At 40.9% G+C, this 12,381-nt stretch overlaps 8 protein-coding genes across 8 annotated transcripts; 4 read left to right on the top strand and 4 right to left on the bottom strand.

Annotated features, from left to right (window-relative positions):
• Nucleotides 1–105: 105 nt before the first annotated feature.
• RAB11D (Ras- protein Rab11D) lies at nucleotides 106–1,509 on the bottom strand (the record flags this gene model as incomplete). The annotated part of the gene is made up of 6 exons (XM_064830964.1): nucleotides 106–600; nucleotides 673–816; nucleotides 874–961; nucleotides 1,022–1,286; nucleotides 1,343–1,359; nucleotides 1,424–1,509. 6 exons carry the CDS (start codon nucleotides 1,507–1,509, stop codon nucleotides 106–108), a joined length of 1,095 nt encoding a protein of 364 aa, XP_064683466.1.
• Nucleotides 1,510–1,867: 358 nt separating this feature from the next.
• On the bottom strand, nucleotides 1,868–2,681 carry VMA7 (H(+)-transporting V1 sector ATPase subunit F; the record flags this gene model as incomplete). The annotated part of the gene is made up of 3 exons (XM_064830963.1): nucleotides 1,868–2,186; nucleotides 2,249–2,282; nucleotides 2,336–2,681. The coding sequence occupies 3 exons, from the start codon at nucleotides 2,679–2,681 to the stop codon at nucleotides 1,868–1,870; spliced, it is 699 nt and encodes a 232-aa protein (XP_064683465.1).
• Nucleotides 2,682–3,745: 1,064 nt separating this feature from the next.
• Nucleotides 3,746–4,774, top strand: ATC70_011776 (uncharacterized protein; the record flags this gene model as incomplete). The annotated part of the gene is made up of 5 exons (XM_064830962.1): nucleotides 3,746–3,814; nucleotides 3,872–3,917; nucleotides 3,978–4,040; nucleotides 4,104–4,474; nucleotides 4,565–4,774. The coding sequence occupies 5 exons, from the start codon at nucleotides 3,746–3,748 to the stop codon at nucleotides 4,772–4,774; spliced, it is 759 nt and encodes a 252-aa protein (XP_064683464.1).
• Nucleotides 4,775–4,854: 80 nt separating this feature from the next.
• Nucleotides 4,855–6,301, bottom strand: SFB3_1 (COPII coat Sec23p-Sfb3p heterodimer component; the record flags this gene model as incomplete). The annotated part of the gene is made up of 3 exons (XM_064830961.1): nucleotides 4,855–5,759; nucleotides 5,819–5,942; nucleotides 6,005–6,301. The coding sequence occupies 3 exons, from the start codon at nucleotides 6,299–6,301 to the stop codon at nucleotides 4,855–4,857; spliced, it is 1,326 nt and encodes a 441-aa protein (XP_064683463.1).
• An 846-nt stretch (nucleotides 6,302–7,147) lies between these two features.
• On the top strand, nucleotides 7,148–8,272 carry ATC70_011774 (uncharacterized protein; the record flags this gene model as incomplete). The annotated part of the gene is made up of 1 exon (XM_064830960.1): nucleotides 7,148–8,272. One exon carries the CDS (start codon nucleotides 7,148–7,150, stop codon nucleotides 8,270–8,272), a length of 1,125 nt encoding a protein of 374 aa, XP_064683462.1.
• Nucleotides 8,273–8,672: 400 nt separating this feature from the next.
• CDC39_4 (CCR4-NOT core subunit cdc39) lies at nucleotides 8,673–9,595 on the top strand (the record flags this gene model as incomplete). Its single annotated transcript, XM_064830959.1, has 2 exons — nucleotides 8,673–8,769; nucleotides 8,844–9,595. The coding sequence occupies 2 exons, from the start codon at nucleotides 8,673–8,675 to the stop codon at nucleotides 9,593–9,595; spliced, it is 849 nt and encodes a 282-aa protein (XP_064683461.1).
• Nucleotides 9,596–10,101: 506 nt separating this feature from the next.
• On the top strand, nucleotides 10,102–10,461 carry ATC70_011772 (uncharacterized protein; the record flags this gene model as incomplete). Its single annotated transcript, XM_064830958.1, has 2 exons — nucleotides 10,102–10,199; nucleotides 10,257–10,461. The coding sequence occupies 2 exons, from the start codon at nucleotides 10,102–10,104 to the stop codon at nucleotides 10,459–10,461; spliced, it is 303 nt and encodes a 100-aa protein (XP_064683460.1).
• Nucleotides 10,462–10,545: 84 nt separating this feature from the next.
• Nucleotides 10,546–11,509, bottom strand: ATC70_011771 (uncharacterized protein; the record flags this gene model as incomplete). The annotated part of the gene is made up of 5 exons (XM_064830957.1): nucleotides 10,546–10,710; nucleotides 10,775–11,071; nucleotides 11,128–11,228; nucleotides 11,286–11,331; nucleotides 11,384–11,509. The coding sequence occupies 5 exons, from the start codon at nucleotides 11,507–11,509 to the stop codon at nucleotides 10,546–10,548; spliced, it is 735 nt and encodes a 244-aa protein (XP_064683459.1).
• Nucleotides 11,510–12,381: the final 872 nt, after the last annotated feature.

Genomic DNA, 12,381 nt, shown 5'->3' with positions numbered 1-12,381 from the left:
TTCAATGCTTAAAGGCTAAAAGAGGATGTTTATTATGCATTGACTTGAACTGTCGATCAAGATAAAATTTGTACATTATAGTTAAATGAATATGTAGTTGTAGATCTAAAGCTTCTTCTTCTTTTCATCCAAAGAAGCAACAGCAGCTGTGGTAGGTTGTTGCGGCTGCTTTGGAGTGGACTGAAGGCCTGCACGAGTATAGATCAATGTACCTAAAAACACAAGCAGCGATCCCATTTTTGCTCCAAATCCAAAATGATTGTCAAAGTAGATGATGGAGAAGATCAACGAAGTGAACTTTCTCAGGTTCAATACCAAATTCAGAGTCAAGGAAGTAGCTACAGAAGTCATTCGGTTGACGCCAGCAATGCAAACATACTGTGTGAGCATGTTCATCAGCAAGAAGGCCCATAATTTACGCATTTGGATGGATTGAAGCATGCTTAAAAGCGCAGCAGGGATCATCTCGTTGACAGAGCCCAAGAATGGCACTTGTTCCATCAGAGCAGGGATTGGCATCAGCGGCGATTTGTTGTAGGCGACAATTTGGTTTGACAAGTCCTTGTAAAAGAACAAAAAGAAGGGAAGAGCAAGGAAATGCTGTTATAGACACATCCATTTTGACAGTGAGTACATAGATATATAAATCGCATCAGGTTCTGCAGTACTTACGGTATAAAATAGACCCTCTCTCCATTGCTTGCCATACTTTTTATATGTCACTTCTTGGAATAAGCCCATACCAGCCGACAAGATCATAGCAATTGACAAGAGAAAGATGCCTGTAAGGAATTCTGTTGTGCTACCAGGATTATTCTACGTGATTTGTTGGAGCTATTACTTACACACCATGCATTCTTTTTAATTTGTTACCTCAGTATGTGTATTCGCATTATCCAAGGTTGCCCAAATAACACCAGCAGTGACAAATAATACACCCGTAATCTGGCCTAGCGAGTATCTAGATCAAAGCATGCGTAAGAAAAAAAAAATCGTATCCTCTCCTCCTCCAAATTCTTACCTTTTTTTCAAAATCAATGCACCCAAGATCATATTGACAATCAATCCTCCACTTCTAAAGATGATGTGCAATGGCATGGAGATGTTGTATCCCAATGCTAAATTGTTCAACAGAGACACGATAAAGAAGACAGTGACCAAAAAGAACCAGTTTGAGAGTGGAACCACTGTAGGCTTTAATTTTGGGCCATAGGTGCCCCAAGTGATCTGGTTTCTTAAGCCCTCTACTGCCACAAACAAAAACTGGCCAAATGTAATTAATTGACCTACACTTACAATACTGAGTACATTATTCCATGTTAAAGTCTGGTATGGATCTTACCGCTCTTTGGTGCATCGCTGGATGATTGAAGGTGTGCAATGTCAATTTCTGGAAATCAACAAGATTCGCTACAACACTTACGTTACGAGGATTTCCAAGGCAAACACGTTACTGCAGCAGCCTCCAAATATAAGAGCCAAGATCATTGGCATATCAGAAGCAATCATTTGAAGCAGTGCTCCTGCAAAGCTGTCCGAGCTATTCATAAGAGCTGGCCTATTTTAGAGAAATGTAAAAAAAAAAGAGGGTGTTGCAGAAAACAAAAAGGGGGGGGGGGAGGGGGTGAGTACAATGAAGTTCTTCTGTTATATACTCTGGTAGTGCAGTATGGGATTCGATGAGTTTCAAAAGCCCAAATCATCGCTTGTGTGCTTGGATCAGTCACCCTCTCCAAGGTCAGGGCAAATCTCGGGCCGTTGAAGAGGTTTTTTTTTATCCGAAATCATCATCTGAAATAGCCGAAATATCTTTTTATTATTATTAAATCCTGAAGGTTCCATGGATCGGCTTGTATTTGGTAAGCTTCTATCGTTCTGATATGGTGGTAGTGGGTTGCATTTCTTGCTCGCCTTGCTTTAATCTTCTCAAGGTGACGCTAATCCTGGTTCCTCTCTCTATGTATTGACCATCCATCTCGTCTACGAGCCGTGATGGAATGCCATGTTCCCAATCATATCTCGCTTCTTGAGAGAGTGCTAGAACATCGCCAGGGCGTAAAAGTATATCGTACTTTTTGCTATCGTCCGTGTTCTCGGCATGATATGAAGCAGTATCCTTCCTTGCAGGTCTCATTGTCATGATACAAGATGACATGAGTGATATAATTAATATACCATCTTCAAATCTGCATATTTTACAAAGCCATTTAGTTGAACAGCACTTGGAAAACGGGAGCCATATACTGACCTTAGCAAATCGACATGGCTTGTTATGCCTTCACCTAAAATGAGCATTTAGCATATCGACATGTATCTTGTAACTGTTAAATTTTACCCTTCTTGTACATGTTCAATATGGCTTGATCGAAAAGAGGCTGTCTGCTCATAATGTCTTGACCAAATAGATCTGGGTAGTTTTCAGCCACCCAAGGCTCTATCCATTTGATAAAATCTGGTAATTCTCCAAATACCATGGCTTGATTTGCATTTCCCGTGAAATAGTTGCGGTCGATGAGAGCGTGAGTTAATGACATTTGCTCTTGATGCGATAGCGCTTGTTTGATGAGCTTTAGACCCGGTATAACATCAAAAGTAGTTATTGGCTTGTGGTTTTGGTGTTCTTCTTCTACCTCTTCATCATCGCTTCCAAAGAGATCCTCCCAGTCGATATTATTTGACATGGCGTGAAAAGAACAAGAAGGCGGTGGAACGGAATTTGAAGCCTGTTGATACCTGGCTGATTCACATTTGCACACTGCGCTCATGTTCGACTCTTGAATCGAGATATACATGCTTGCTTGATTCTGCTCAAAATGTGTCTAAACTACAATATGCAGACTTTGTAGCATCATGTTAAATCCAAGGCATGCTTACGCAACTCCATCCATAGTAAAACCCGATGCAAAACGCTGATTTGAGCCTTGGCACATGCCGCATTGCAACGCCATGGAGACAACATGAATTACCCTTTGTACTTTTGAATAGATGTCAAGTTTTACAGTACTGTCATTCTATGGATCTGAACATACAGAATTTACTTTTTGAATATTTGGATTGACAAAAAAAAAAAAAAAAAAAAAAAAAAAGACATTGCTTGCTAGTAGTTTGGACCTTTTGTGGTTCCAAGGTGCACAACCTACCTGCTCCAGCCACATGAGAAATGGGGTTTCTGGGCATAATTCCTGTTAGCAGAAACGCAACATGCATGCTCCTATATCCAGGGGTTTCCATTTTCATTTCAGTAACGGATTGAACACTATGATGAATTATCACTGATCCTCGTCAAATGATTGATATAACAAAGGGAATCTAAACACTCCACAGGCTCTAGCTTATTAAAAAAAAAAACTTGCCTAGATTGGTAAGTATGGTAATAGTTTAAAAAACTGGAATGTGGTACAATCAAAGGTTGAAAGCGATCGATTTTCTCGATGAAAAACCACCTTTAAGGGCTATGTGTTCTCATGGCGCAAAACCGCCTTCATTAGATTGAGAATAACTCAATACATGGATGAATAAATGCATGCTAAATATCGTTTTGAACAGAAAACCAGGATGAGGTCGATCTTCAGCCACTCGTAACGTAAACCTCATAGGTGAATGTTTATATTTAGCTTTTTGTGTGTTTGAAACCCAATTCTTCTTGGTGCTATCTGTTCCCTATATGATTCAAGGGAACACTTGGCTAGCTTAGTTTTTTCATCTTCTTTTACTTTTTCCTCGCTTTTTTCCAACATAAAACAAAATGCCAGCAAGATGTTGTTGTATAATACCCCTAAGAGGTGGTATCATCATTAGCGGTGTCATCATGCTTGTAAGTAACCTCCAGCACATCATTTGAACAAGGTACTGAAGGGATATTCGTTTCCAGGTCGTATCCGTCGCACTTCTCGGTGCCACTTTTACTCACAAAAATCGTAAGCAACTCCACGCCTCGAGGTGCTAGACAATGATTTAACCTCTGCTTCAACATTTAGCCATGATTATCCATCTCTCACTTATCCACGTTGTTCTTCCCTGGATTTATATCGGTTTCTTAAGTAAGTAGCCCAACCAGCAAAACATGGCAGTAGGAAACTCATGTTTGTTTACCTTTTATCTAGTTGCTACTGCTGTTGTAGCGCTCTACACCATTGCTTCGGGAGCTATAGCAAAATTGGGAATGATGAGATTGAACAAATTCTTGTTATGGTTATTGGTTTTCCTCTTGACCATCTGGGAGGCTGTGTGTTTCATCTTGGCACTAGTAAATCGATCCAAAGCGCTCACTGCTTGTGAAGAAGCAAACCCATCGTCGTCATCATCAGTATCCGCCGGTTCAGCAAACAACACTACGCTTTCTGTAGGCGATTATTCCACAACATTTTTGGGCATGGAAATGGGCAACACTTATGGTTTAGCAAACTGTGCGCAAGCAGTCCAAGCAGATGTCATTGGCAGTGCCATCGTCTTGTTTGTGGGACAGTTGTTGATGGTGAGTGGATAAGAGAGAGAGAGAGAGAGAGAGAGAGAGAGAGAGAAAGCGTTTATGTAGAGGCTAGATTACTAACCCTCGGCATTCTAGTTTTACGCTGCAACAGTCGTTGGATCCTACACAGCCAAATTGAGGGAACGTAAACTAGGTCATCGTTTGCGTGATCTTGAATGGGATGATAATTTAGACGAACTCGCTTCCAGTTATCGCGCTGATGCTCGAAATGCACCAAAGTATCCCATGAATGATCTCAACAGTAAAAAGAAGAAGGGATTTTTTAAATTTGGCAGTAAAAAGTAAATAGCGCGCACACACACACACACACACACACACAACACATGTATATCCCCTTTTTCATATATAAAACAGGCAAATTTTATTTAATACAGTGTTCTTCTTGCATATTTTGGGTATGCAGGTTTGGTGGATTGGGGTGGTACAGGAGGAGGAGGGATCTGTCGAGAATTCATACATGTATTTGCTGTTTGATGGTAAAGTGTGTTTTGTTGGGTAGTCGTAGGCGTAAAGGGTAACATGGTGGGTGTTTGTGTGGGTGTCGTTGATGAGGAATCATCTGTCTCGAACGGGTTGGTGGTGGTGGTGGTGGTGGTGGTGCTTGGCGCTGCTGCCAAGTAGGGATTATAGCTACGGGATGTGAGTGATTTCAATTTGCCACTACTGCTGGCACTATTGTTATTACTGCTTTCTGCACTACTGGCAGTAGTGACACCAGGCTCATCCTCATCCTCTTCTTGCCTACTGTCATCATCGTCATCATCTATGAAATCAGGTCGAAAACTCTGAGTCAGCAGCAGTGATTGCCCCGTATCCATTATTTTTTGTAAACTGTCGGCATCCATCGAAACATGGCTTGAGTGATTTGTTGAGCGACGTTGATGTGCAGGTTTTGCAGCTGGATCAAATGACGCATCCGTAATCTGCTTCATGTCGACACTAGTGTCCTCCATTTGTGACAAGAAATTGTAGGGAACGGATCGTGATCGAGAATGAGAGACCTGAGTCGTTGGGGTATCATAAGGTGATTTTGTGGGGGTTCTACTGAGTATCGCGTGCGGTATGATGGTGGATTGTGCTCCTGCTACTTTATTCATTGGCATCATCCAGCTGGGCATGGGTGAAGAGGAGCTGATGTTGTTATGGCTTGCTGTTGAGTCATAAGAACGACTTGTGTCAGTATCACTTGCTGGTTGCTGCTGCTGCTGCTGCTGCTGCGATCGTTTGATAATGGCATCAATGGCTTGTGTCTGAAATCTTGGCAGCGGTGCTGTTCACAAAGAGCATGATGAGCCAAGCAAAAACATAATCAAACTGTTGCTTACTTACCTCCCAGATAGACAATGTCTTTACTGACCATGCGTCCGTTCTGAGCATGTGCTATGAGCCGCAAAATGGCGAAAAATTCTTCTTTTGTGAGGCCCTCTTTTTGATCTTGAAATAATGCAAGAATCTATTACATCTGTTAATTCGCTGCTCTCCTACACCCAAAAAAAGAAACTACGTAATGATTACCTCCTCTAATGTATGATCTGGCAAACCACATCCAGACACAAAGTGAAATACTGCTTCATTATCTGCCTTGCCTATATAGAAGGGGTCCAGGTCCTTCCACCATGCTTGGTAGGCACTGAGTTCGATATCTGATAAATCATCCACTTGCACTTTTGGTGTAGCCATCAATGCTTCCATATCAGATGCTCGCTGTGGGTCCATCACCACCGATCGCTTTGATTCCTCTAGCCTTTTGATAAATGCACCAGACCGTTTCTCTATAGGTTCTTGATTATGGCGCCTAAACAGTTTATTCATGTCAATTGATGATGAAAAAGAAATGTAGAAAAGAGGGAAAAGGAAAGTGAAATGCTATGGGCGCACATTTAATGGAATTGAATGCTTGTTTGATTTATCCGCTTGTTTTGCATTGGCTAATTTTGTGGTGGGGATCATCAAGCAATTGAAAGCCGTTTTTGGAAGGTAGCATTTTCGTTTTTTTGCATGATTAGAATAGGGTTTTTTGTTTTGTTTTGCAAAGCCCTGAAGGTCGCCCAATGATGGACGACATTAGAGGAGACTGTAGTAATGTCATTGGCAAAAAAAAAAAAAGTATATCTATGAAATGACATCTTGACTGGGGTCCAATGATGGTTGTAATAAAAGCCCAATTTCTGGGTGTTGGCATGTCCATCTTCGGCTGGACTCACGCATAGAAAAAAAAAAAAAACTTGCTACCAAAGTTTTTTTTTTTTTTTTTTTTTTTTTTTGGAAAAATAGAAAATCGCTTCAATTATGTGACATCCAACATAATCAGGGACATTTGGCTGTGCTTTGAGTTGGATCCCGTGCCGAAATCTTGGTTACTGCTGTGCTTCTTGGAGCATTTTGAGAGCGCACTTGAAGATCATGCTTGTAAGTTGTAAACAGAGAACCGCTCCTGCTTGAAAACACTGAGAAAGCACGATTTGTTTTGGTGATACAGAAATCGCACAGATACATCATGAGGCATTGGTGTTAATACAAGCGTATGCAGCTCCTAGATCTATAGCAATGAGACACATCAGGGGGGGCTTTTAGATCCAACGTTAGTTGCAGCGTTCACTGTACAAACGGGTTGTAGAGAATACCATCAAGCATGGGCTATTAATTTAACCGAACAACATGAAACTAAAACCAAATCGCTTCAGTCACAACTGTCCACATCTCTTTACCCTAAACTACATTAGACAGATGCAACTTGTTCGAGGATTCAGCGACATCTTCAAGCAACATCAATACGACACCATTGCTTGTGACATTTATGGAGTGATTCACGACGGTATTGAGGCGTATCCGTATTCCAAAGATGCCCTTACTCAGCTCAGAAAGAACGACGAGCACGTCATTCTGTTATCCAACTCGACACGACTCCAAGACAAACTCGACACAGCCATGACAAGTAAATTCGGTATTGACAGCAGCTGCTATGATGAAATCCTGTCTAGTGGCGTGCTAACCAAGTTCTTTCTAAAGGATTTGGCTGAATATCTAGAGACTGGCCAAGTGGTCAGTCCAGCATGCCACGCAACAGCACAGCAGCACGGCACAAGCACTCAAATGATGCCTGATACATTTGCCGCCAAATACCTCAAGACAGGTAAATTCTTTCTGGCTGGTGATCCTGACTGGCAAGAGCCGCTGTATATGCCTGTATCACCTCCATTGACCCGAGTGCATGATTGGGAAGCCATTGAATTCGTCTTGTTGGGCTCCATTCGTGGTGTATTTCCTGACGAAAAGCCTGTGGATCCGTTCAGCGAACAAGATGTACGAGCCGATTATCAGCCTCTCCTTGATACCTGCCTCAAGAGAAACATTCCCATGATCTGTGCTAATCCTGATGTGTTTGCACCCAATGGTGTGAATGAAGATGGCAGCGCGAAATTGTTGATCTGTCCAGGCTATGTGGGGCAAATGTACGAGGAAATGGGCGGCGAGGTGTTGTATTTCGGTAAACCCTTCAAGAGCATCTATGATTTCCTGCAGACAAACAAGGCCAAATCAAGCATCAAGCCGAATGAAACGGAGGCTACCAGTCGCATCGTGTGTGTCGGCGATAATGTGGCTACAGATGTCAGAGGGGCTACAGAAGCTGGATTGGATGTTGTGATGATTCTGGGAGGTGTTCATTGGGAAGATCTGAAGGATGCAAAAGATGACGAGGAGCTAAAGAATAGAGTTAGAAACCTGTGCAAGACACATGGTAGTCAAGAGCCTACTTACCTCATGCCAGTGCTTAGATTTTAGAACAATAAGCTTGTAGTAGGCATGTGTTTCATATAAAGATTCTGAGTGGTTTATAATTTCCTGCAAATTCATATCCAACATATTTCACTGTTGCCTAGCAGCCTTGATCTGACAGACCATCAAGTGACAGATCCATCCTTTTGTTGATTGTTCATTACATTTTTTTTTATTCAACTTGCCAGCGCATTGAGGCAAGGGAGCAACGAGAAGGCAAGAGGTCAGACCAAGCAATAAAATGAGGCATCCACAGAGGGTGTGTGTGTGTGTGGGGGGGGGGGAAGAAGAAGTAGAATAAAGGGAATACAAAAAAAAAAAAAAAAAAGGACCCAAGAGACTGTTGATTCTATTTTTTTTTTCTTTCTTTCCTTTTGCCATTTTTCATACACCATTGCTGAATGTCATGGACTTATCTGGGGCATTGATAGACAACAACCATGTCATAAGAGTACCAGAATACTTTTATGCGGTGGATATCAACTATTTGACACATATGATCGGTAAAGAAAGAGAATCTCAAGCACATTTGCAATGAACCCATCCCCTCATTTGCATTTCTTCCATTTTTTTTTAGCTGATATGTTAAGCAGACTCATCTCGCACAACGATCTTATACCATTAACACCTAGCAACCTCACGCGTTTTCACTCTCGAACTCCACCAAATATATCCCTTACCGATTATCTACGAAGAATCGTGAAATACACATCAGTAGAGAAATCATGTTTACTGATTCTGCTGATATACATTGATCGTGTGTGCGAATTGCATCCCCATTTTACAGTGTCATCGCTCACAGTGCATCGATTCCTCATCACAGCAGTAACCGTGTCCTCCAAGGCACTATGCGACTCTTATTGTACAAATTCACATTACGCAAAAGTAGGAGGTATATCAACGCAGGAAATAAATGCACTGGAACTGGAATTTCTATCATTGATTGATTGGCACCTTGCTTCAACGGGACCTATATTACAGCAGTATTATGCGAATTTAGTGGAGCAACACCCCTGTTACGAAAGAATCTTATCTGATCATCATCTTGTGCAGCGAGATAGTGGGCCAATATCAAATAACAAAAAACGGCGAAGGAGCAGCGCAGAGGACCAGCAGCAGCAGCAACAGCAGCAGCAGCAGCAAACTACCCTTCTATCCGAGGACGATGTGGATGATGAAGAGGAAGACGACGATGAAGATTCCCAGCAAGATTCAGCAGAAGACACCCGGAAAAATTCTCTGGATATTAGCATAAAGATAGAGGAGGAGATGACCAAGAAACATTTCGATACACTGCTAAATGATGAAACCATACCCTACATCGCATAGACCTTATATTACACCCCCCTTCCCAAATAGATCTTTTGCAACACCTCGTGAGGTCACCTCCATCAAATCAACACTGTTTATAGCTTTTTTTTTAATCCAATCAAAACCGGAACCCGTTTCTTTTTCCAAATAGACAACTTGACACACAATCCTTATTCCTACGAAAAGAAATTACGAAAAAGAATTACGCTGGCGTCTCTCTTTTTTTTTTTTTTTTTTTTTTTTTTTTTTTCCTACCTAATGAATCTACCTCACTTCCTATGTAAAATTTATATATATATATCTAATAATAGAGATCTCCTGTATTTGCCTTCATTTTACATACATGCTTTTTTTTTTTTTTTTTATCTGACATCTCTTTTGTTGAGGATGACTCTCCAAGATGGCATGTTAAGGAGTCACACATATTATGGCCTTGCTTGTTACTGTACAGTCTTCTTATACCCAAGTCGGTATTGAAAGCTATTCAACTCTCGCTTTTTCACCTTATAAAACAAATTAATACCATGAGCTGGACGAGTAGCTTTTCGCAAACATATGTCGATCCCCAACATTTACAGGAGGCCGAACAACAAGTCGATGCCTTTATGGGCATGTTTAATAGGTAAATATATGGTACATTGGCTGCGCTAGATGACATTAAATGGTAAATGGGTGATAGAATCATGTCAGCTTGTCAAGAGAAATGTATTCCCAACAACTACCACGAGCCTGACTTGAACAAAGGAGAGCAGAAATGCATAGACCGTTGCGTTGGAAAATACATGTCGATACAAGGCATCCTAGGAGAGAAAATGAAGCATTTAGCGCCTGGATATACTTCAACAACAAATAGCGATGGATTTTCGCCAGATAGACAGCAATGATGCAACATCACTCTTAAACATGTAGACACACAATTGTATTATTATCATTAAAAAAAAATCTTTGCTTTTTTTTTTTTTTTTTTTTTATTTGGATGAAGATGGAGCAATATTGGCAAAGGCATGATGGGGTAATGCTGGAGGTATTCTAGGATACAAGTAGTTCATAAATCCGCCAAGATACGTGGAATTGTCAGGGAAGAGCTCTCGAAGTTTTTCATAGTAGTAGAACACACAAAGAGACCAGTAGACCTGATTTTTTTTTTTCAAAGAGGTTGGCATTGGATATATGGATAAAAGAGACCTCTACACTTACATAGCACACTGTCATGAGGATAAAGATGGCGAGAGAGAATTTGATCTCGTCCTCCCATAACTTTTGACAATTGTAAATGTTGGTAGGCGGCAATGTCTCTATAGCGTACAACGTATTGTTCATATTGAGACCTTGTATCGTTTCATCTACTCGGCTTTGCGAGCTTTGTAAACACCAATCCATATACAATGACTTTTGGATACCAAAAATAAATATGTTTGCTAGGATGTCCAGCAGGTAGACAGGCACTATAAAGAATAGAAATATCACGCCTGACTGAAGCGGGTTGGGCAAGTTCTATTATCAAGTTAGGAACAGGATGATATGCTTATTGATCTATAATGCTTTCTTACCACAAATAAGCCATACAAGATCCAGAGTGCCACCAACGCAAACACAATAGATACTGATGCAAGCGTGATTAATGCAGGTCTATTCAAGAATGAAAATATAGCTAGATGTGCGTTTTAGAAGATGAACTATATTGAATGCATGCGTAGTATACACTTACGGGTATAGCCTTGAAAAGATAGCGTTGCAATATATACATTCACGCCCTACACAATGTGATTAGATGCTGTTGACTGGATCTTCTTGAGTATACTGTACAAGCCAAATAGCACAAGCAACTGCACAGCCGCCTCGAAGAGACATGCAAGTGCAGCATTTTCTACGATGGGCCTTTGGATCTAGATATCTTGGCTCAAATAACTCGGGTTTGTGAAATAAGACCATAGCGTATACAAAAAATGAAGATGAAGAGCGAGATCAAAACAAGCAAATGCTCATTTTGATAAGAGGGGGGGGAGGGGAGGGGTTTTTTTAAGCATCTTACAGGAAAACATTACTTTATTTGGACAATGTCATGGATTACACCAAAAGTCTGTACCTGCAAATAATCAAGTCTTGAAAGAAATCAGGGTACCTGTAATAGCCATTTAAACAATGTTCAAGATCTGTATAATTGAGCACAATGCTTACCCACATTCGACACCACATAAACTGTAAGCCAGCTCTTGAAAAAAAAGGAAATAGTGGCAGCTCACAGACTCTCTTTCACAGCCATCCACTGTAGTATATCTTATTTAGCCATCCAACTATGACTAAGATCTCATTTTTTTTAAGCTTTCTCCATCACATAAAATGCCTTCATAACTCACCTGCAGCTCTGGATCTATGATGTTGAGATGCCCTACGTCCGTGCAAAGGGGATGCAGTTTATATCAAGCAGATGGCATACTAGCGTTACCTCTTACTGCTCAAAATTAGCCAAATGGCTGTAAAACCTGAGTGCATTTGAGCTGCGTTTTCTCGCGTTCAAGGCCATTTTAGATGGCCAGAATAGCACCAAACAATTGCTTTCTTCTTGCACTTGCTTACTGACACCTTTGCTCAACTTTTTGAAGACCCAAAAAAAAAACATGGCCAAAATTCGACCCAAAAGCATGAGGTATATCCCTCATGGTTTTCATCGAAAATTAAACAATCGCGTTTTTCATCTTGAAAATGAAGACTTTTCCTATGGTGTATATTAGTTCAAAATGTTTCTCTCGCTCCAAAGCAACCTCTGAAACCACTTTTATGAGGTCTTTGTATGCAAAATTTTG

Source organism: Mucor velutinosus, assembly GCF_035048745.1.
Source record: "Mucor velutinosus strain NIH1002 chromosome Unknown tig00001564, whole genome shotgun sequence".
Taxonomy (NCBI): Eukaryota; Fungi; Mucoromycota; class Mucoromycetes; order Mucorales; family Mucoraceae; genus Mucor; species Mucor velutinosus.
This window is presented reverse-complemented; position numbering and strand designations above follow the sequence as displayed.